This window comes from Miniopterus natalensis, chromosome 10, assembly GCF_054644295.1.
Source record: "Miniopterus natalensis isolate mMinNat1 chromosome 10, mMinNat1.hap1, whole genome shotgun sequence".
NCBI classification, from domain to species: Eukaryota; Metazoa; Chordata; class Mammalia; order Chiroptera; family Miniopteridae; genus Miniopterus; species Miniopterus natalensis.
In genome coordinates, this window is record NC_142090.1 from 41,724,213 (window position 1) to 41,747,205 (window position 22,993).

A 22,993-nucleotide genomic window follows, 5' to 3' on the forward strand; every position below is an offset into this window, starting at 1 on the left:
CACTGATAACTCTCGTAGATCCGTAGGATTTTAAAGCCAAACAGGATTTATTAAACCAACTATCCTTATTAGAAGAGACCAGGGATTAACTAGTTTGCCAGAGGGCTCTAAATAAGTACGTGACAGTTGGAAATTCAAACCTGGCTCTCCTGAGTCTGCCGCAGGGTTCCTTCCTCTGGACCGTGGGCCTCCCTTCCTGGTGAAGGCTGTACCCTGGTGGCTCGCTGTTTGCCTTTCCAGAGCTTGGTAGTCCTTATCTAAGAAGGTGCAGGACTGAGTACATTCGACTGTCTAAAACTTGTCTTCCCTTTACTCTAGTGAGAAATTTATTGCATAAAGTTGAATTTTTAACAGAGCCTAAAGGGAGGATTTACCCCAATCTTGTTGCTACATCTTTCAGAGAACCCTGTGAGAGTATATTTACTTTTAGAGTAACAGATTTGGTGTGTAGCTAATGTCTTGCAGTCATGTCACTATCACGCATCTCGCAGTACATTAGACTGTTTATTTAGAAATTGTCGAGTCCTGTGGTATGTACTTAGGAGCTATTTTTCAGTCTATGTGAAACCACCTTGTGATGACAGGATTTTAGTCTTCTGCTAACTGCATTCCTGTCAAAGTGGGTCTGGGGTGGACCTGTCTGTCCTGTTCCTGAATTCCATTCTGTAGAAACAAGTATTAAAGTGAGATGCCTGCACACATGCATATTTGGTAGACTGAAAGAATTTATGATGTATGTGCCTCAGGGGCTTAGTGTGTTTTGCAAAATAGTGCATCATGAGCCCTCATAAAGAAAAATAATGTGTATCTTTTTCTGAGATTTTATATTTCTTTTCTTAAAGGGAAGAAATAAATGTAAAAGGAAAAATGTAAATGTAAAATAATTGGTTGAAAAAAAATTTTAAGTGCTATGCCTGAAGTAAAAAACAAAACAAGCAAACAAAAACCTTTTAAGTGGCATAGTGATAAAACTTACAGTAATGTGAGTTGTTCCCAAGTGGTGTGTATACATTTAATTCTCCATTATAACTTTTGTTGATTTCTGTCATAATACATTTTTTAACTGATAAGTAACTAGTTTTTGTTGTTGTTGTTTTAATTCTTAAATTACTAATTTTGTTCATCTGGGTTCTTTACATTGATACGTTAATAAAATATTTATTGAGTATCCATTATATAATAGGAACAGTTCCTAGAGATGAGAGTTATCACCATCAACAAAATAGATAGAACGCACTGTGGGAGGAACAAAATAAAAACAGAGAAACCCTCACTGTGGTGCACTAGAGATTAGAACTGGTATGAAAGGAGGTTTATATTTTCCATTGACCGTGGAGAAAATCTAGTCATTGGCATATCTCTTACTCTGCTCTTTCCTGTTTTTACAACTTTCAAGGTTCATGGACATTGCATGTGCAGGCATAATACCAAGGGCTTAAACTGTGAACTGTGCATGGATTTCTACCATGATTTACCATGGAGACCGGCTGAAGGTCGAAACAGCCATGCCTGTAAAAGTAAGTTTCAGTCAAAGGGGCATTTTGAGTCAGTTCAGACTCCGGTACCCATTTTTTGATAAAAGATAGGATAATAGTACACTATTTTGCAAAAAAAAGAAAAGTTACTACCCTTTTCCCAGCTTTACCCTGATACTCATAGGAAACCAATATTCACTCAATTAAATTAATAAATTACTATTTACTGAGCAGCACCTATGTATTTAGCAGATTCAGTAGAAGATGAAGATGTTGTCCCTGACATTGTAACTATTTTTAAGGCAAGATGCTCGTGAGAGGAAAATGAAAGAAATATATGGTCTGGTTGATCATTAAGGTTGAGCTATGGAATAGAATGTTTGGCCTATTACTTTGCCCGCCCAGCTGCAGCCTCTGGCTTATTTCCACCCATCTATCCATCCATCTAACCATCCATCCATCCCAGGGGTGTTCTCTTGGCGGAGGTGTTTCAAACACCACCACCACTCTGACCCCACACACAGTGATTCTCATATACTGCCCCCCCCACACACACACAGCATGTCTGTCTCTGCCCACACTGAGAAGGGCTGTTCTAGTTTACAAAGCAGTTAGGGCTGGAGTAGTCAAGGTTTTGTTAGTAATACAACCCAGCTGACCCTGGATGAATAGTTAAGGTTGTTTAGGTAAAGAAGAGAAAGAGAGAGAGAGGGAGGGGAAGGTGGGAGAGAGTTTAGGTGAGGAGAACAACATTTAGCAAAAGGCCCCAAAGACATTTTAGTGACCACCACAGAGTCTATGCTGGAAAATGATTCCCATGTTTAATTCAACCAACATGTCAAGGGCAACATTCTGCTGGGCACTGAGGATACATCAGTGGATAGTACACATTCCCTGTTTCCAGGACTTGTGTTACAGGGAGGACAGGTTAGGCTAGAATGTAAAGCCCCGTGAGGGCCAAGCTGAGTTAAGCTTCATTGTGAGAAGATAAGAGGAATCCATGTGGATTGTTGATCATAAAAGTGAGATGATTATGATTAAAGCTGGATTGCCAATCCAGCTAGATGACTGCCGAATAGGCTAGAGGAGGAACAGACTGTGCTGAAGCCAGCTAGACTGCTGTTAAGCAGACCTTAATTCTCACCAAAGAGCCTGGCCTAGTGCAGTAGTGGGAATGGGGAGGAAGGGAATCAGGCCTTCAGACCATGTTCCTCAAAGCTGGCAGCCCACACAAGCTCTTCTAGGAACGTATTTCCTAGAAAATCCTCTAGAGTGATGTATTCCCATCCCACCCTAGCGGGACCGAAAGGTGTCCTCTGTGCAGTGAGACATCCTTCCTTCTAAGAAGTTTCCATGGGGACTTTCTCCAAAGGTTTTCAACTTTTTGTAGCTATTCTTTCCCAAGGAGGGCAGATTATTGAGTTTATTTCATAAAAATCCACACTTTGAAGGTTTCCAGCATAATATAGGATTTGAACTGCTGTCGTGAGTGGATATGTCCTTTCTCACCACAAGTGCCTTCTTGTTAAGTGCTGTTTTTCCTGAACTTCATCTCTGATGTCCAAAATGAGCTTCCTTCCTACCAGCCTCATCCTCCATTGGTAAATAGACTTAAAAAGGCTTTACTTGACATTGGTCTTATCACGCAGAATGTAACTGCAATGAACATTCCAGCTCATGCCACTTTGACATGGCAGTCTTCTTGGCCACTGGAAACGTCAGTGGAGGAGTGTGTGATGACTGTCAGCACAACACAATGGGACGCAGCTGTGAGCAGTGCAAACCATTTTACTATCAGCACCCTGAAAGAGATGTCCGAGATCCTAACTTCTGTGAACGTAAGTGGGGAAAGGTCATGAGGTGGGACCTATTTGAGGTCACCTTTCAATTTGAACAGTTGGGTAGTCACCATCCCTCTGTTGGAACTCATAGTATAGGCATTAGACTCAGCCTTATTTTATCTGCTATATAGGATGCTAAGAGTGGAATTTACTTAGTGGTAAAGCCTTCTTTAATATATTTTGTGACATATGAAGGGTGAAGGAAATATGTGTATTTATACAAACACACATTGTGTAACCTGGTGCTTTTCATTCCGTTAGAATGTACCTGTGACCCAGCCGGTTCTCAGAATGGGGGAATCTGTGACAGTTACACTGATTTTTCTGCTGGTCTCATTGCTGGTCAATGTCGGTGTAAATTATACGTGGAAGGAGAACATTGTGATATTTGCAAAGAAGGCTTCTATGGCTTAAGTACCGAAGATCCATTTGGTTGTAAATGTGAGTATATTTGTTAAAAAGTTTGGGAGTTCTCATTTGTGCATAAGTCTCATTCTACTTTGCAAATCTAAATCCAGACTCCTGCTTCCGACTCACTTTGTTTATGTTTCTTCTTTTTTTGTTCAATAAAGCTTGTGCTTGCAATCCTCTGGGAACAATCCCTGGTGGGAATCCCTGTGACTCTGAGAGTGGTTACTGCTACTGTAAGCGTCTGGTGACAGGACAGCATTGTGACCAGTGTCTGGTAGGTAAATCCTAATTACATTGGGTGGATAGGTTGTGAATATGACGTTTTAATAGAGAATCTTTTCCCTATTGTAGATTCTGTCATCACTCTTATATGTAAATGTTAAAAGACATGAGTAGATACTTCACAAAAGAGGAATTACTAAGGAATAATTTTGACAAGCTATTCACCATCACTGTTAAAGTTGTAAAATAAAACCTCAGTGAAATATCCTTTTTACAGACAAAATTAATAAAAGTTTTAAAAAATGTGAATGTTGACTAGTGAAGACAAAAATGAGGGGCTGTGTACCCATACGCTGCAGATAGAAATGCAAACTGTCTCATACTTTTGAAAATGTGGGGATATATTTCAGTAGCCTGTAGAAATTCACATACCCTTTGACCCAGTAATCACACTTCTGGGAATTGATCCTAATGAAAAAAATCAGAAAATTGGACAAAGATGTGTTCACCAGAGGACTCATTGGTAAATTATTTTACAGTTGACATACAATATTTTTGTATTATTTTTCAATTACAGTTGATATACAATATTATATTAGTTTCAGGTGTACATTATTTTTCCATTACAGTTGACAAGCAATATTATATTAGTTTCAGGTATACAACATAGTGATTAGACATTATATACCTAATGAAGTGATCACTCAATAAATCATTGCATCTTTTATTAATCATAGTAAAAAACTTAGAAGCAACAGTGGTGGAAAATAGTTAAGTAAATTTGGAGGTTTCTATACAGTGTGATATTTGGTTGCCACTGAAAATAACAGCAACATGAGGAAATGTTTATGATGGTATTAAAGAAAAGCACTCATAATATGAATAGTATCTTGATTAAGTAGGAAAAAAAGTCACCAAGAAAAACAAAGTCTGGAAGGAAATACACCAAAGAGGTCATATTCTGAATTCCAGGTGGAATAATTATGAAAATTTTAAAAATTATTCTCTATCTTTTATAACATTTATGTGGTTGCTTTTATAATTTGGGAGAGGAAATCTACTGAACCCAACACTATATTTATGGTCACTAAATATGCATATTGCATATATCCTGATAGATTCTTAAATTTCTGGAAGTCTGATTTAAATAGTGAACCTGGTTTTTTTACCTGCTGATTAGGAAACATGTATATGTTGAGGCACAAAGAGATCTTTTCCTCTACATAGATTCTGTCCCATTTCTTTTATTTTCATCTCTAGTGGTTTCAGGATTCCGTGGTCTCTTCACCTTTCAGTTGTGAAAATAGTCCTTGCTTTGTAGGCTATGTTTCCACATAAACAAATCCTTGAAAAGCTTTCTTTATGGAGTTTATGACAGACTGAACTGAAGAAAAATTTTAAATCCTGCCAAATATTTGCCAAAACTCTTACTGCAGAATAATTCTGTTGAAGAAAATTGGCATCTTTGCTACTTTCTCATGGTGATTATTGGATGCAGGCTATTTGCAGGGCAAAGAAACTACTCTGGTCTGGCATTATCATGTGATTATGTTTAACCCTCTCTGACCCCAGGGACCTGCAGCTTGGGTTTCCTTATTTCAGAATATTTGTACTCATTTCTTTTGTAGGCTTTCTTCTTTTATAGTACAAATGAACGTTTGGCAGAACAACCAAAACATGCCATAACTTGTTTTTTGCTGAGTTTATTGTGTAATTACAGGAACCCACCTTTAGATGTTTAATCTTTTGTTCTACAGCCAGAGCATTGGGGCTTAAGCAATGATTTGGATGGATGTCGACCTTGTGACTGTGACCTTGGGGGAGCCTTAAACAATAGGTGAGTGGAGCTTCACTTACGCTCCTGTACTCAGTCACCCAGGGAAGCACTCATGATCCCTCGGAGAAGTGACATTCATTCTCTGAACTTGGTATTCAGAGTATGTTCACCTTGGGTTTGAATGCCTGATAGTTACTTTTACCTGTGGTCTCAGTGCTTTCAAAGATTTGTTTATTCTGAGAGTTAGCTTTGAAATCTTCTAGTATGTTTGTGTTTCTTGGTTTTAATAGTGTTGTTCCTTGTTTTTGTGCTTTTCCTTTATAATATTTTTTAAATTATGGAAACTGTATGCCCATAGTTCTAAAAACTTCAAACAGTTCAGATATCCTGCCCTTTCACTCCCCAAGTTCCACTACCTAGTGGTGCCACTGTTTACAGTTTCTTGTATCTCTGTAGAAATTAATAATAGTGCTCAGAATACCTGTTAAAAATTACAATTTCTTTCATTTCTTTTAAAAGAACATGTTAGGTTTTATTTTTTAAAACAGACAGGTACAAATAAAAAAAAAGCCCATGATTTCCCACTTAACTTTACTGACTTTTTTTTTAATCTTCACCCAAGGATATTTTTCCATTGCTTTTCAGAGAGAATGGCGGGGGAGAGAGAGAGAGAAACATTGATGTGATAGAGACACATTGATTGGTTGCTTCCCACACACGCCCCAACCAGGGCTGTGGATTGAGCCTGCAACCATGGTACATGCCCTTGGCTGGAATCAAACCTGGGACCCTTCAGTCCCTAGGCTGACGCTCTAACCACTGAGCCAAAGCGGCTAGGACACTTTACTAACATTTTTTGAAAATCAAAGGAATAGATGTTATGTACACAAGTCCTCAGCTTTTTTATCTAGAGATCTTTTTTCATATCAGCGTGTATTTATCTGCCCCCTTTTTGTATTCCATCATGTGTAAGTGCTATGATTTATTTATTTCTAGTCTTTGTGCTTTTCATAAAAACGTTGCAGTGAATATCCTTGTAGCTATATCTTCATGAATGTTTGTAGATATATCCATAGATTAGGTTCCCAATGATGGAACTTCGAAGTCAAAGTGGATGTACATTTTTTATTTTAATAGAATGTCAGGTTGTTCTGCAAACAGATTGTGCTAATTTATTTTTCTACAAACCAGTTACAAAAGTACCTTTTTTTCTATTCCCACCAGAGGTTGGTATCAACATTTTATTTTTCACCATTTTATAAGATGAAAAATGAACTCCCATTTTGATTTTTTGTAAAGAATCATTTCATTTTCTTCTTTCATTTTATTCAACTTCCAAGCCTATTAATGATAATTACATGTAATAACTTTTAGTTACTTAAATATGTTGGTATTCTTTGAATAGATGAGACATGAAGCTCACTTGGCAAGATGTTAAATTTCTGGGAGCTTAATTAACCACCTTTGAGCCAAAGAGAGTTTTGGTCTCTGTTGGTTACAGGATCAGATTCAGAACATCTGGTAAAGATAGCATGAGTGACTGCTGAGAGAACAAGCAGGTGTTCCCTTGGCCCTGAACTTTCCCAGAGAGAACATGCTGAATTCATTGAGCAAGCTTTATGTACTCAAAAATTGACTCTTTTACAAGGTTATTTCTCAACACCATAGTAGTCTGCTGGCAGGGAGCTAGATTTCAGGCAGCAAGAATGTGTTCTGTTTGTCCTCTGTATTTGGGTTTGTCCTATTCTGGATCGTGTAATAAACTCAGTACAGCATGTATATAGCTCTCTGAAACTCCAGTATTGAATGTCTGTTCTTCGAAAACCTGCAGAGAGGAGGAAGCAAGGACAATTCCATAAAAATTGGAAAGAAAGACAAACTACTTTCCTGCTTATTGAATCACTTCTCTGACTTTCCTTTGTGAATCCCAGGACACATACTAATTCATTTAGTAATTTATTCTTCAATTCAAGGCTGTCATCACACCTAGGATTCTTCTCGACTAGATGAAAATGGCATCCATAATTCTCCAAATTATGTTATAAACTCAGGAATGTCCCTTTACCGTAAATGGTTTATATTACTTACACTCCCTTCCTCTTTTTCTCTAATGCATACATGTTTCCTGTCTCCGAATCTACCCATACACAACTCCTGAGCTGCCCCTCCTATGTCCTGCAGAATTTTATAAAAACCAGAATATGCTAATGAAGAGAGTTTGTGAAGCAAAATTTTTAGTGAAGATTTTAAGGCAGGTAATTTGATCTCTGTGACGTGATTGATGAGACACTGTATCTTTTGGCATGATTGATGGAAGAAACTTTCAAGATGCCTCTAGTCCTGTGACTCTACTGTGCTTTGTAGTGATCCTTTTCCAAGTTTTCCCCCACAAGGACTTTCTCTAGGACCCCCAAAGGAGTGGTTGAAGCCCAGTTTTCTGAAGCACCAATTCCACTTGGAGAATGCTTGGTGTGTAGCAGATACTCAGGAAATACTTGCTAAATAAATGATTTGTTGCAACCACTCATCAATATCTTCTATCTCATAATATTCCTTTGCTTAGCCTTGGACACATTTAGGTATTGACTAAATGTTGATTGAGTTAATGAATTTGAGACACAAAATATTTTTGAAATATAAAAACTAAATGTGTACTCCTTAGGAGAGCCAGTCTCTACGTAGGATCCCAAACATTCCTTAGTTACTTTGGCCAGGGACAGAACTAAGTGTAAAAATCAGGTGAAGTGGAAAAGCTTTTAAAATATTTTATATAATGAGCCAAATGGATTTTTGTAGAACAATAAAAGCTTAGTAATCCATTATGTTGATAGCTAATCTGAACTTTTGAATATTTTTAAGCGGTAAGACCTAATTAATGTAAATAACCCAAGCCAGGTTAATGAAGCTTTGCCTACCAGATAACCTGCTTTGATGAATAAATAAGAATGGTTGCTAGGTAAATAATACTTGTAAATGTTTTTAAAACATTGAAAAATGTAAACACCTTTACATCATTCTTCAAAATCATTTCATTAATTAATTTAGGGCTTTGATTTCTAACTTGGAGGCTTCTAACTTCTAGACCAATTCCCCAGCCCTCATTTGATGTTTCAACAACACATTACTTCTGCATCTCTTTTAGCACTTATTTTAGTTGGCTATGTATTATAGCTGTTTGTATTTGAAAGGTCGCTTTAGAAGGGATTGTGTCTTACTGGTCCTTGCATCTCCCTTTGTACCCAACACAGTGGGCCTTGCAGGTGCTCAATAAATCATGAACTGAAATTTATTATATTTTGAAACAAGAGCAGAAATTAATATGTGTTTTCAGGTGTATTGAGTAGGTATCTAACCCTTTGTTAATTACAGGTAACTAGACATAAAAGGATTATAAAGCACAGCTCCTTCCCCTTAAGAAAGTATCCTACTCTGGAGGAGGAGTGGGGCTACTCTGGATAAAATGAGTAGTGCTGACTGCTAGTCAGTGTAGAACCAACTCTTATTTGTAATCAGAATGGTGGAGGAGAAACCAGTGTTGAACCATGGTGGTTCTTATGAGTGATGCTTTTTATCCTTTAATTTTTCTCCCAGTTTCTTAGTAATAGAGAAAGTTGAAACTGTACAGCATTTGCTCTGCGTATCACTATTTAAATGAAATAGAATTTTCCTTCCAATAGAATTTTTAAACAAGTTGCTAACTTTTATATTTATGAGAAATCTGTGTTGACTAAAGTCAAGATGTTGGTAGGGCTGAGTTTCTGTCTTAAGGCTCTAGGGGAGAATTTGTTTCCTGCTGACCAGAGTTGGCAGAATTCAGTTGCTTTTGGTTGTAGGGTGAGCTTCCCATTTTCCTGCTGGCTCTCAGTGAGGGGCCATTCCCAGCTTCCAGGGGCTTCCCACATCCCTTGACTCATGGCCTCCTTTTTTCATCTTCAGAGCCAACACTCTGAGTCAAATTCTTCTCATGTCACAGTTTTTACCCACTTGTCTGCTTTCTTCTTCCACTTTCAAGAATTCATGTGATTATATTGGGCCCATCTGGATAGTCCAGGATAATCTCCCATCTCAAGGTCATTAACCTTAGTCACATCAGCAAAGTCCCTTGTGCTATGTGGGGTAATATATCCACAGATTCTGAGGATGAGGCCATGGACATCTTGTGGGGTCATTATTCTTCCTACCACAAGGCCTGACTTATTTTTTCTTATCTTAAATCATTATTCTACCTTACTAATCCAATAAATTAAATCATATCTAGTTACAGGGAAATTTGTGGGGTTAACATATAAACTTTTAAATGTACCATTTCTATCCAATATGATTTTTACTAGGATACAGGAAAGAATATTACATGTAATAAATCTTTTGTCTCACTATGGAGGAGGCAGCATTTGAGCTTGGCTTTTAAAAAATGAATGAGATGCCCAGCCGGGCGTGGCTCAGCAGTTGAGCGTCAACCTAGGATCCAGGTGATCAGGGTTTGATTCCCGGCCAGGGCACATGCCCAGGTTGCGGGCTGCAGCCGATCAATGATGTTTCTATCTCTCTCTCCCTCTCCTTTCCTCTCTCTGAAATCAATAAAGATATATTTAAAATAAATAAATAATAATAAAATAAAATAAAAAATGAATGAGATTGGAGAGATGTGACAAGTGGGCAGGAGGGCCTTCTAGCTGAGAGGAAGACTGCTGAAGGCATGGAGATGGAAATGAGTATGGCAAGGTCAAGATCTGGTCCGATCTTGACTATCTCTGCTCACATTTCTCCATTACCCCTCTTTGCTCCTATTATTCCTGTCCTTTCTTTTCCTGTCACGATCCTCTGCGACCTTCAGAGCCACCTCTTTCATGATTCTGCCCTTAACCAGATGAACGGTGCCTTCCTCAGTCTAAACCCACAGTACTTAGCTCATAGCTCTATATAGATACTTACAGCATTTTGATTTGTTATATTGGTCATTTGCTTTATTATTTATTTCCCAAATTAGATCGTAAATTTTTTAGGACAAAGACCATTTTTCCTCCATTTTTCTTTCTCATCATTTAGCCAGAAATAATGGACTTTACCAAGGAAGTAGGATTGATTCAGAGGAAAGTCGACAATGGACCAAAATGTGAGAGTATTAACACCAGGAAGCACAGCCTCCAGGGCCAATATTTGCTCAGTAAATATTTGTGGAAGAGTATGAGGAGTGTGGCTGATCTGAAAGCAAAGGGCGGGCACCAGAAAAAGAAGTGTGGGTTATAAAGGCTGCTGGAAACCAGCAGAGGCATTGTGACTTGATGTAATAAGCAGAAACAATTGTGGATTTTTGTGAAATGATGAGAGCAATGCTATGGGAAGATTGGTTTGGCAGTGAAGACAGGATGGACTAGGCAGGAGGAGAGAAGAGCTTAAGAGGTCGGTTTGGAAAGTTGCTAGAGTAGCAGCTATAGAATGATGCCTAGGATACTGGCAGTGACAATGAGCAGAAACTAGGTTAAGAAACATCTTGAAATAAGACTTGGATATTGAAGAAAAAGGAAAAGGAAGGTTATGTCTTGCCTACAACATGAGAAGAATTTTAAACCTGCTAACAGAAATAGCAAAGCTGAATATAAGAAATCAGTGTGAGAGGCAACAAGCAGTTGGGGACAAGATGAATTATTAGAGATGACGCCTGGCAAAACCATGGAAATGTCCCATGTGTAGCTGGAAGTGTGCAACCAGAGCACTGCTGAAGGAATGCTGAGAGCCATCGGCGTGAGGGCCATCTGCACAGGGGCCAGTAAAGCTACAGAGTGAGTTCACTGAAGGGGTAAGTGTTGAACTGGAGTGGTGCCCAGCAATGACAACAATTCAGGTCTGTGGACACAAAGAGGAGTGATTGCCGGGGCTGATGTTAAGGGAACTCCTTTCATCTGATCAGGTTCTCCTGAGCTGTTTTTTTAGAATTGGGCTGCAGGTGAGTCTGCCCACTGTCCTTGCCTCAGCTCTATTCGCTTATTTTCTAGTGATGGCATATGAAGAATCAAGTTCTTTTCTTTGGTGGTTCATGTTTTGGACATTTGTTCCCTCAGTAAACATCTGGGGAGGATATAAAGATTTTCTTTGTCCATATGATGCAATGTCTGATGCCTGGATTTTTGAAAATGGCTTTTGTTGGAGGACTGTGCCAGAAGAGGGCTAGGTCCTCAGTGGAACAAGCTTTCCTCCGCTGGGTATTGGCTGCGGGATGTTAAGTATTCACATTTCTGCGGGGTATGAACGACTCACATGCTATACAGAGGTGACTTCATTTGGACTTAGGTACTTGGTTTAAAATGAACTTTGGGATGAGGGGGAAAAATGAAGTCTGGGAATGGGTTTAAAGTAACAATTTCAAACCACATGACTTTAATGTAGTAAAAATGAATGTGTATAATTTGGTTTTATCATGAACACAAAGTCATGATACTAAGGGAAAAGATAGATAGATAGATGGCTGAAAACGAAATGAATATATTATAGTTTATCCCAAGGCCTTTATTACCTAAAAGAGTAATGCCTTTTTTTAATAACTTTTTTAAAAATTTATCTTTATTGTTGAATAATGACTAATTTTTTAAAGTTTTATTATCCCATTAAATTTTCTATTCTTTTTCTATTTTTTTATTCAGAACTACTATCCTTCACACATTTAATTGTTCAACCAGTGTGTGAGTGTGCTGTGCACGCAGAGCACTGGGTCAGGCCCCACAGGGGCTGACTGGGGCCAATAAGGCACAGCCCAGGCCCTCAGGGAGCTTACAGTCCAGTAGGGGGTTAGGTAGACCTGCCAATAATTATACTCCAAGAGAGAAGGCCATACGTATCTTAACAGTACAGATAAGGAACAACTGAAGCCTCAGGAAGCACCACTTGAGAAGGGTAGAGGGAAGGAACCAAACAAAGCTTCATGAAAGTTGAGCTGGGCTTTGAAAAATAAGTAGGATTTGAAGATACAGGGCCTCAACTTTAAAAAACACCTACTGTGTGACAAACTCTGTTGTAGATGGTATGAATACATCGTGTCTTCTAGAAGGAGATGGTGGCATGAAAGAGAAGGTGATGTATTCTGTGGAGTGGGGCGATGGTCAGGAAATGCCACAGCAGGAGTCACTGGTGAGCTGAATCTGGAAGGAAGAATAAGTGAACCTTTGCTGGGGGAATCAGGGTGAAGGGCATTCCAGGCTGTACGAACAACATAAGCAAAGGCAAGAGGTCCTGAGTCACCCAGCGCATTTGGGAAATTGTGCGTAGTTCGGTGTGGTTGGAGAGGTGAGCGGCGAGATGGGGATGGAAAGGTGGAGAAGGGCCAGGCTGCACCGCCCCAAGGCCGTGGTGGCCAGGAGGTAATACGGTTCATGCATGTTAGAAAGGTTCGCTTGGACGGCTCTAGGGTAGCTGTTTAGGTTGGGAAGTTGGAAGACTGGCAACAAAGATACCAATTAAGAAGCCTGTAGCTGCTTTTCCTATGAGAGAAGGAAGAAAGGTATGGCATAGCCCATGGAAAGGGGAAGAGATGTGCCAGATGCTAGAAGGTAAATTTGTAGAAGTTGGTTCCTAATTGATATGAAGAAGGAATCCAGAGAATAATTTCCAGGTTTCTGACTAGGTTGACTCAGTGGTGGTGGTGTTTCCCCCTAGCAGAGAACATGGGAGGGATTGAGTGCTGCCCTTTTGAGTGCTGTTAGCCTCTGGGATAGCTAAGTTAGAACTGTTCTTCTAGGATTTGGGGATTTGGGTCTAAGGCCCAAGAAAGGAGTTGCAGTTGAAAATAAGGCAAACAACCTAAGCAAAAATAAAAACAGGAACATTTGTTGAATCTATAGAAAACACCAACATGGTGTGGATGGAGCATAGTGAAGACAGGGCAAGGGAGATAAAAGTGAAAGACCAGGTCATGCAGAGCTTTCAATGGCAGAGTTTGGGATTAATCATAGGCAATATTTTTTCCAGGCACTTATTTTCCAAAGGGAATAAGAAAACCCCACCTGAATATTTCACCCTGTTTAATGTTTAATGGCAAATGTACAACTGTGTCCAGTGGGTTCCTTTCTAAGTGGTGAGCACCGTTGACCTGGTTCTGCTCCCTTCCAGCTGCTCCGCGGAGTCAGGCCAGTGCACCTGTCGACCCCACATGATCGGACGTCAGTGCAACGAAGTGGAATCTGGCTACTACTTTACCACCTTGGATCACTACATCTATGAAGCAGAAGAAGCCAACTTTGGGCCTGTAAGTAAGGGGGTGCTTGACAGGTTGGTAAAGCAGTGTTTGGGGAGTAGTAATGGCATATACACATTTTGTAAACAGACCATTTAAGAAGTATTTTGTCAGTGAGCCCAAAGTAAGGATCAGGACAATACCGACTTGGGAACAGTCACATTTAAAACTAAATAAATATGTAACTCACAGAAACTCTGAGGCATTCACTAATAAGGCCTTTGATGGTTGGGGGTTTTTTGTGTGTGTTTTTCTCCTTCCATTCTCTCCATTTATGCTTCACGGTTACTGTTGATCTGTTACAGTAAGTACTCAGAGAGGATATTGTTTCCATTTTCTATTACTGTGTAATAAGCCATTCAAATTTTAGTGGCTTAGATGTATGTCTGGCACTCAGCTTGGATGGCTGAAGCAGCTGGTGGCTGGCTGGGTGTTTTTCTCTGCGTGACCTCTCCAAACAGCTGTCTTGAGCTTCCTCACATCAGGATGGAGTCAGGATAGTGAGACTTCGTACATGGCATCTAGCTTCTAAGAAGGAGGAAAAAGAAACTACCCGGTCTCTTAAAGCATGGGCTCAGAAGTCCGAGAATGTCATTAATGTCATTTTTCTCCCATTTTTTGTCACCTGATAAGTCCATACCAGAGCCAAGGGCAAGGTAACCTAGGTCCTACCTCTTAATGGGGAAAGCCGCACACACATACATACAGGGAATGAAGGAGTTCTTTGGAGATGACTGGTCACAGGTATTATGCAACCCTGTGAACAAACTCAAATGCTTGCTTGAGTTAAGCAGCTGCACTTGATCAAATCTCAGTCTCGGTGACAGTCACAATTAACTCATCAGTAGTGAACATTCAATGATTGTATCGTTTCTTCACTTGTACTTGGGGCTTGAGAGGAATGCCAATGAGAAAGACAGACAGGAATAAATCCACTAAATATTGGACTAACCTTGTAGAAAATCTGGGAAATGCCTCATCGCTCCTAGGCTTGCTGATAACAGCATGTGAGATGTTCTCTTTCCTTCCTTTATGTTCATTCCCCCACTTATATCACAGAAGGTCTGTCCTAGCCCTTTGAGTCCCATCTCCAATATCCCAAGACTACCTCAATCACAAAACCAAAAAGTAACCAATTTGCTGTTTATATATTAAAAACGTTTTACAGTCTACTGGGAAAATGTGACTGCAAAAAATAGGTATGCTTTATACAGTTTTGGACCTTCGGGTGACTTCGGATTACTTTGTTACATTTAATTGAACTGCATTTCAAGTAAAGCATAAAGACTCTCTCTTTGTCCTCAGGGGGTCACCATAGTGGAGCGTCAGTATGTGCAGGACCGGATTCCTTCCTGGACTGGAGCGGGCTTCGTCCGAGTGCCTGAAGGGGCTTATTTAGAGTTTTTCATTGACAACATACCGTACTCTATGGAGTATGAAATCCTAATTCGCTATGAGCCACAGGTAAACCCTCAGTAAATTATTGGGGATGGGGAGGATATTGGTAGAGAAATCTTTCTTTTAATGGCACTGTCTTTGTGAAATTTGGAGGTTGCACTGGAATAAAGCAACTTCTCTGACTTTCTAGCCTCCATGGAAGTGAAAATGTACATTTTTCTTGAATTCAATTTCAGAAACATTTAGCAATCTCTTGTTAGGCACTTAACCTTGCTGAGACCCGAGGTGGTGGCGAAAATATATCAGATCCTCTCCTTGCCCTCAGGGCCTGTACTGCACAGCCACACACTCGCGCACACACACACACACACACACACACACACACACCCCAGACTGTAGTAAAAGGCTGAAGGTGGAAAGTATAAGAGCAGAAATGCAAACAGTGCTGGAAGATGAGAGCTTCATACTGGCCGGGCTGGGCCAGGGGCTACCAAAATATTTCATAGAATCAGAGTAGACCTTGCCTTAAACATAGATGAAATTTGGCATGAGGAAGTCAGGTATAGCATGAGCAGAGGAGAAGAGAGTGTTTTGAGAATCATTCTGCATAGCTAGGTGTAAGGGATATGGTTAGGCATGTTGCTAAGAAAAATGCTAGGATCAACAAGTGAACTTGGGCCCTATATTAAGAGGGAGCTATTGAAGGCTTTGAGCAGGGGATTGTGATTATCTGAGCTGCATTTTAAGATGGATGGAAAGGGACATTGGGAGACGCAGCAAGAGCAGTTGGGAAGCTGTTTTAGTGTTCAGGTGAGGAGGGATTAGGGCTGGAACTGGGGCAATAGCAGAGACAATGGTAAAGAGGGACGAGAAATACAAGTGAGTATTTTCCATTTAAAATTGACAGAGGTCTTTATAAACAGGCAGCAGTGGGCCCATGAAGATGGTCTTTTTGATTGATTGTTTCTTATTCTAGCTACCTGACCACTGGGAAAAAGCTGTCATCACGGTACAGCGACCTGGGAAGATTCCAACCAGCAGCCGATGTGGTAACACAGTTCCTGATGATGACAACCAGGTGGTGTCCTTATCACCTGGTTCGAGGTCAGTGTGACAGTTGTTTGCAGCTCAATAGAAATAATATGCAAATTTATTATTATTATTATTATTATTATTATTATTATTGGTATCTTGCCTTGTGAATTGTACAGTTACCATTTCAGGCCCAAAGGCAAACACTGACTGTTGACTTTCTTCCTTCAGAATGAGCTGCATAGCTCTTTGACTGACTGATTGGATACTTAAAAGTTGACTTTTGTTGTTCTCTTTTGGTCGGGGCAGGTACATCGTCCTTCCGCGCCCTGTCTGCTTTGAGAAGGGTGTGAACTACACAGTCAGGTTAGAGCTACCCCAGTACACCTCCTCCGACAGCAGTGTGGAGAGCCCCTACACGCTTATCGACTCAGTAAGTGCAAGGCCGTTTCTGACGCGCGCAGGGAAGGCTGGGCAGAAAGTGTTCATCTGCTTCCCCAGAGGGTTTTGTGGAGGGATAATGCTGAGAGGCTACGCAGAATCCATTTTTTACCTCCAAGGCTGCTTCGCTTATTTACTTTAGTAAAACTCTACCCTTTGGCCCTGGCCGGAGTGACTCAGTTGTTTGAGCACCGTCCTGTGCACCAAAAGGTTGCCAGTTTGATTCCTGGTCAGGGCACATGCCTGGGTTGCAGATTTGATCCCAGTCTGGACATGTACAGAAGGCAACCGATCAATGTTTCTCTCTCACATCAATGTTTCTCTCTCTTTCTCTCCCTTCCTCTCTCTAAGCATGTCCTCAGGTGTGAGGATTTTTAAAAAAAAAGCAAAACCCACAAAACTTCACCTTCTGATTCTTTCTGAAAATAGGAAATGTCTTAAAAATGACACTTCAAAACCCATCAAACTATCTAAGGTCTATCTAAACTCTTTCTGGAAAGAATATTTTAAGAATGGGAAGGTTTATTGAATGAATCTAATGTTTTCTTTTCAAGAATCAAAGAAGCATTTTGGGGTTTTATGTGTTTACTTGCTTTGAGAACACATGACACCAGCGTAAGACTGCTTTGCTGTTCTTGTTCCTCCATAGCTTGTTCTCATGCCGTTCTGTAAATCACTGGACATCTTCACTGTGGGAGGTTCAGAAGATGGGTCTGTCACCAACAGTGCCTGGGAAACCTTTCAGAGATACCGATGTCTGGAGAACAGCAGAAGTGTTGTGAAAACGCCAATGACTGATGTTTGCAGAAACATAATCTTCAGCATTTCTGCCCTGTTACACCAGACAGGCTTGGGTAGGTATTAGCGCAGGTGCTTCTGCTCTTCTTTCTTGAGAGCCAAGAGTACACTTGGCGTCGTGAGGTATGTAGGAAGGCATGCCCTATAGCTCCGTTAGGCAGTCAGCACAAAGAAAATAGTGTCTCAATGACAGTTTGTCTTTATTTTTTTAAAAGAATATTTCAGTGATGGAGCACCATTGCAAATGCAATCAATACTCAAGAAACACACCACCGGAGACTGGGGGGAAGCCCATGAGGATGCAAAGTTTCCATAGGCAAGATGGATGGAGTCAGAAGAGCAGCACATAACTGAAATTTGGTTTTCTCTTTGAAAGTTTGGACCAACTCCCAGAGGTCACTGGGCTTTTGTCTTAAGGTCCTGTGATATTTAAGCTTTGAAGGCGAGGGGAGAAAACCTTAATGGCCTCTTCCCAGGAAAACTGCTTGTATCTGCCCACTCTCTCTCCTGTTGCTTCCCTCCTGCTCATCATAGGGATGAGATTGTGTTCAATGGGAATTATGAATAACCCCAGATAGTAAAGGAGGAAGGATCAGGGAAAGCCTAAGGGAAGGGACGGGCCAGCCCAGAGCCAGGTGTGACAAGCTGCCCTCATTTTGGGGGGGAGCAGCTGCTCTGTGTCACAGATTCTGGCCTCTTTTCCCCCTGCAGCTTGTGAGTGCGACCCTCAGGGCTCTTTAAGCTCCGTCTGTGACCCCAATGGAGGCCAGTGCCAGTGCCGGCCAAACGTGGTTGGAAGAACCTGTGACAGATGTGCTCCTGGAACCTTCGGCTTTGGCCCCAGTGGATGCAAACGTAGGTTAATCAAAATTGTAATGTATTCATTCAGATTATCTGACAAATACTGTGGGGTCACCATAGTGTCAGAAGGCAGTGCTTCACTCTGAAAGTTGATCATGTGAGCCTGTGAGCATTCTGAGGGTGCTTAAATGAGGGGTATGTTTGCATTTAATTAATTTCTCAAGGTGGTTCTTTGGTTGCATGTCTCTTCAGCTTGTGAGTGCCATCTGCAAGGATCAGTCAATGCTTTCTGCGACCCCATCACTGGCCAGTGCCACTGTTTCCAGGGGGTGTATGCTCGGCAGTGTGACCGGTGCTTGCCCAGGTACTGGGGCTTTCCGAGTTGCCAGCCCTGCCAGTGCAACGGCCACTCCGATGACTGTGACGCAGTGACAGGGGAGTGCTTGAGCTGCCAGGACTATACCACGGGTCATAACTGTGAAAGGTATGTGGATGCGGCCTCTTGAAAGTAAAGAAAACGAGATCATTTTTGGCTATGCAAACGTCTTACAGAAGCCACAGGCTCCAGATGGCTCAGTCGTTTCTGACCACTTCAGTATTTTCTAGGCACTCATTCATTCATCTAATATATATTTAGTTTATACTTTCTGTGTGCCAGGCATTGTCATGGGGCTGGGGATATGCCAGAGAGCAAACCTGGTGTGAATCTGCCCTCTTGGAGAGTCATCCTAGAGGCTGCCATAGATCTGTGCAGAAATCATCTCTCAGCAGATTCTGGCCTAGGATAGAATTGTGGAATGTTAATGCCTAATTTCAGTCAAACTAGAAACCCAATCCAAATGGGATTAGACATATTAAATAGCTTTGTTTTTTGAAACATTTTATGTAGCTATAGTTTCCAGGAAACCACATAAAGTGTGCAAAAGTAGATCTGCTCTCAGGTTAACAGATGTAAGTGGGATAATTATTATGGATGCAAAGCACTGCACTGGGTGTAGTAAGAATGGGACATAGAATGTGCTTCTAATAGCATGACAGCCCTGCTCACTCAATAAGAAATAGTCCATATGAGAAAATGACATGCTGATTTATACTATTCATCACTAATTAGGAAAAGCAGACATGCTATTAGAACCTGGTCTTTTCGGAGTACTAGTCTCCACATTCCATATCAATAAATTTTCTTTTTTTTAATATCCATCCATTCTATATGTGATTTTTGTTTTTAAAATTTCAGCAAGCTGCTTCAGCTAGTGCAAAAGTTGCTCAGCAGATGAAAGAGAAATTGATAGTAAAAATGAATGTGATTAACTTATGGTGTGAAGATGTTCATGGAAGCAAATGTGTGGCTCTTAGCTCTGTGCTAGAGGGTATTCAAGAATTTGGAGGTTCCAGTGATTACTTCTTTAAGTAAAAATTATTCCTTCCAACCGCAAAACTGTGTTGTAAAATCCTACAAGGAAACAGTTATATAAGATATACAAGATCGAGAGGAAGGAATTAGTATATTGGTGTCATCTTTTGTTTTCTGCATTAAGTTTTCTATTGTTCTTTCAATGGGAGATGGAAAATGAATTAGAGAAAAAGAGACAGATGAGAAAATCAGGTGAAAAGGGGGAGCGCAGTAAACGAAGGCGGTATCCACACGCCTATTTGAAATCAGCACACTGTATGATGTCTTTGCAAGAATATCCCGTGAGAATGTTCTTGGATATTACTTGTAAAGCATTTGATTTCTTGCTGGACAGTGAGAGCGGGTGTGGGAGGAGGAAAGATATTTAGCCCTAGTTTGGATGACAAAACTTTGTTAAGGAATTTGGAATTCTGCTGTCTAGTTTGATTCAATTTCTCATCATTCTCTTCCTCTTTCCAAGATAATTAATATCAGTCCCATGAATGTAAAAAGAAGCTCTAGGCTCAGGTTCTTCCTGAATTGGGAAGTGGAGGGGGAGGCAGGAAATGAACAATTTCTGTAATGATGTATTTGGATTTATTTCACCAAGAAAACTTTCTCAAAAACCAGGGTTTGAAATTGCTTCACCACCACCAGCTCCCTCAGCACATGGTTAGTTTCCTCTGAACGACTCTTGCCTTCTCTTTCCTCATCCTCTCTACTCCTCTGCCTCAAAACAGAAAAAACACATGAAAAACAAACTGAGTTGAAATCCTGAGTTTCAGGCTCGTTCTGCTTCTGACCTGCTTTATTACATTGGGGGAGTTATCTCACCTGTCCAGGTATCCAACTTTCTGTTAGTAGAATAACTAGGTTGGATTAGATGATCTTCAGATTTCTTTAAGCTCTTATGTTATAGGAAGTAAGAAAGTAACCAAGCACCGTTCATGTTGAGAAGCAGCATGACATAGTCGAAGAGTTCCTTGCTAAAAGTCAGGAGGCTAGATTCAAACCCTGGCTGATTACTAACGAGTTGTGTAAGCCTTGCAAATCATTTAACCTCCATGGGTTCCTTATCTGGGAGGAGAGGAGATGGGACCTGTTGGATGTGGAAGTTGATAAATAACATTTCTCATTTCTGCCTGAGTTTGAAACCACCTGAGAGACAGACGCAAGAGTCATGCAGTTAGAGACTTCCTCATCAGCTGTTTCTGATAAAGGGTGGATTGTAGAACATGCCACCGTGGGCTAGCTAACATGTCACCCTCTTAGGCAGAGACAGAGACAGAGAACCACAGATCCCCCCACCCTTTCCTCAGACTCCTAAATGCAAGGAGGAAGCCAACTAGAATGCTCAGGGCAGGCAGGCAGCTGATAGGACAGTAGGGTGCACATGGGGAGATACACCTCTTCTTCTGGGGAGGGGGGAGGGTCCAGGTGAAGCCAGGGGTAACACCCTAATGCAGTGGCCTTGCTCGTGTGATCCCCAGACCAGCAGCATCAGCATTACCTGGGACCACCTAAATCAGAAACAGGAGAAGCCCAGCAATCTGAGTTGCAAGAAGCCCTTTCAGGGGACTCTGATTAGACCTAACATTTGAGAACCACTGCTCCATTGGGAAGAGCTCCATGTGGGTAAAAGAGGAATGGGGAATGTGTGCTCCCGAACAGTTTCTAAGACTTTCTTGTAGCAGATTTCTTACAAGTCTGATTCATGGCCCTCTGTCTTTTGTGTCTGATGAAGGTGTTTGGCTGGTTACTACGGTGATCCCATCATTGGGTCGGGAGATCACTGCCGCCCTTGTCCATGTCCAGATGGTCCTGACAGCGGACGCCAGTTTGCCAGTAGCTGCTATCAAGATCCTGTTACTTTACAGCTTGCGTGTGTCTGTAATCCTGGGTACATTGGTAAGTAATGTGGAGACTCTTGAAAGAAAAGAGGTGTCTTTATGAGTTAGTTGTTAATGAAGGAAATAGATGAAGAACAAGCCAATTTAGTTTCATTTTTACAATCCTTAATTAAAAGTGAAGGAAATCTAAACGGATGTTCTTTTCTTGTTTGGCATGTGGGGTAGAGTCATTCCTGAGCCTCAATGATAGTAATGTTATAATACAGAGCAGGAGATCAAGCTCATTTGAATCCATAAACAAATCCCTATGAACACTTAATAAGCAGTACAAATTTTAATTTACTTTTGACTTCTCACTTCCCTTATTCATCTCCTAGCAGAAGAGCCTCAAAGTAGTGAAATCGCCAGTGGACAGAAGGAAGAAAGGAATATCATGTAGGGGGTCCCCAGAACGCTGAATCAGCCAATGCTATATACATTCTTCTCGTTTGTTATACTAACATTTGTCAACACTTGAGTGTAGTGAGTTGTGAAAATAAACTTCCTTTTATTTCATACTTGATGCCAGTCTTTCAAATACTAGTTATGCTTATTCATAGCTCAGTAAACATTTACCTGTAGTTTAGGGATTTCTTAGGGAATTTGCTCATCACAAAGGACCCCATTTTTCAGGTTGCTAAGGCAGGAGCAGTGATTTTTCAGTTAATATAATCATTGGATTAGAATTTAACACCAAGCTAATCTTTACCCTGTTAGATCATTAATTTAGCTCCTCATCTGCTCCATTCCTATGTAATGGGAAGCTAGAGTTCCATGGGCTGGAACTCCTACATCCTTGCCCCACTGTGGCCTCTGAGCCAGGCTGTGTTACAGATGACAAAACACTTCTTTCCCCTCAGCTTTCCCCCCTGAAGATGTGTTCACCCCGGGCTGGGTAACTAGTGTGGTAACGAGCACAGCCTGGGCTGACTCTCTCGGCAGGAATGTGGATGGACTAGACCTTTCTGTCAGCAAGCTCAAGGTATTGCACTTGGTTTTATTGGACAATAGGCTCCAGATGCGACGACTGTGCTGCAGGCTTCTTTGGCAATCCCTCCGATGTTGGAGGAACGTGTCAGCCTTGCCATTGTCACCACAACATTGACACGACAGACCCAGAAGCCTGTGACAAGGAGACTGGGAGGTGCCTCAAGTGCCTGTACCACACGGAAGGGGAGCACTGCCAGCGCTGCCGATTTGGTTACTATGGAGACGCCCTCCAGCAGGACTGTCGAAGTAGGATCACATTCATTTTGCCCACTTATTAGAATGGTTTCCACTGTCTGCATAG

The 22,993-nt window shown here is 41.0% G+C and overlaps 1 protein-coding gene across 3 annotated transcripts in view; it reads left to right on the forward strand.

Annotated features, from left to right (window-relative positions):
- LAMB1 (laminin subunit beta 1) overlaps positions 1-22,993 on the forward strand; it is a 71,549-nt gene that overhangs the window by 21,495 nt on the left and 27,061 nt on the right. For all 3 annotated transcript variants that reach the window (XM_016199130.2, XM_016199131.2, XM_016199132.2), the window contains 14 exons: positions 1,397-1,517; positions 3,125-3,313; positions 3,578-3,757; positions 3,889-4,001; positions 5,707-5,786; positions 13,827-13,962; positions 15,256-15,414; positions 16,325-16,452; positions 16,690-16,813; positions 17,471-17,675; positions 18,331-18,474; positions 18,673-18,904; positions 21,558-21,721; positions 22,714-22,938. In XM_016199130.2, the coding sequence (XP_016054616.2) occupies positions 1,397-1,517; positions 3,125-3,313; positions 3,578-3,757; positions 3,889-4,001; positions 5,707-5,786; positions 13,827-13,962; positions 15,256-15,414; positions 16,325-16,452; positions 16,690-16,813; positions 17,471-17,675; positions 18,331-18,474; positions 18,673-18,904; positions 21,558-21,721; positions 22,714-22,938 (2,200 nt within the window). The remainder of the gene's footprint in view (positions 1-1,396; positions 1,518-3,124; positions 3,314-3,577; positions 3,758-3,888; positions 4,002-5,706; positions 5,787-13,826; positions 13,963-15,255; positions 15,415-16,324; positions 16,453-16,689; positions 16,814-17,470; positions 17,676-18,330; positions 18,475-18,672; positions 18,905-21,557; positions 21,722-22,713; positions 22,939-22,993) is intronic.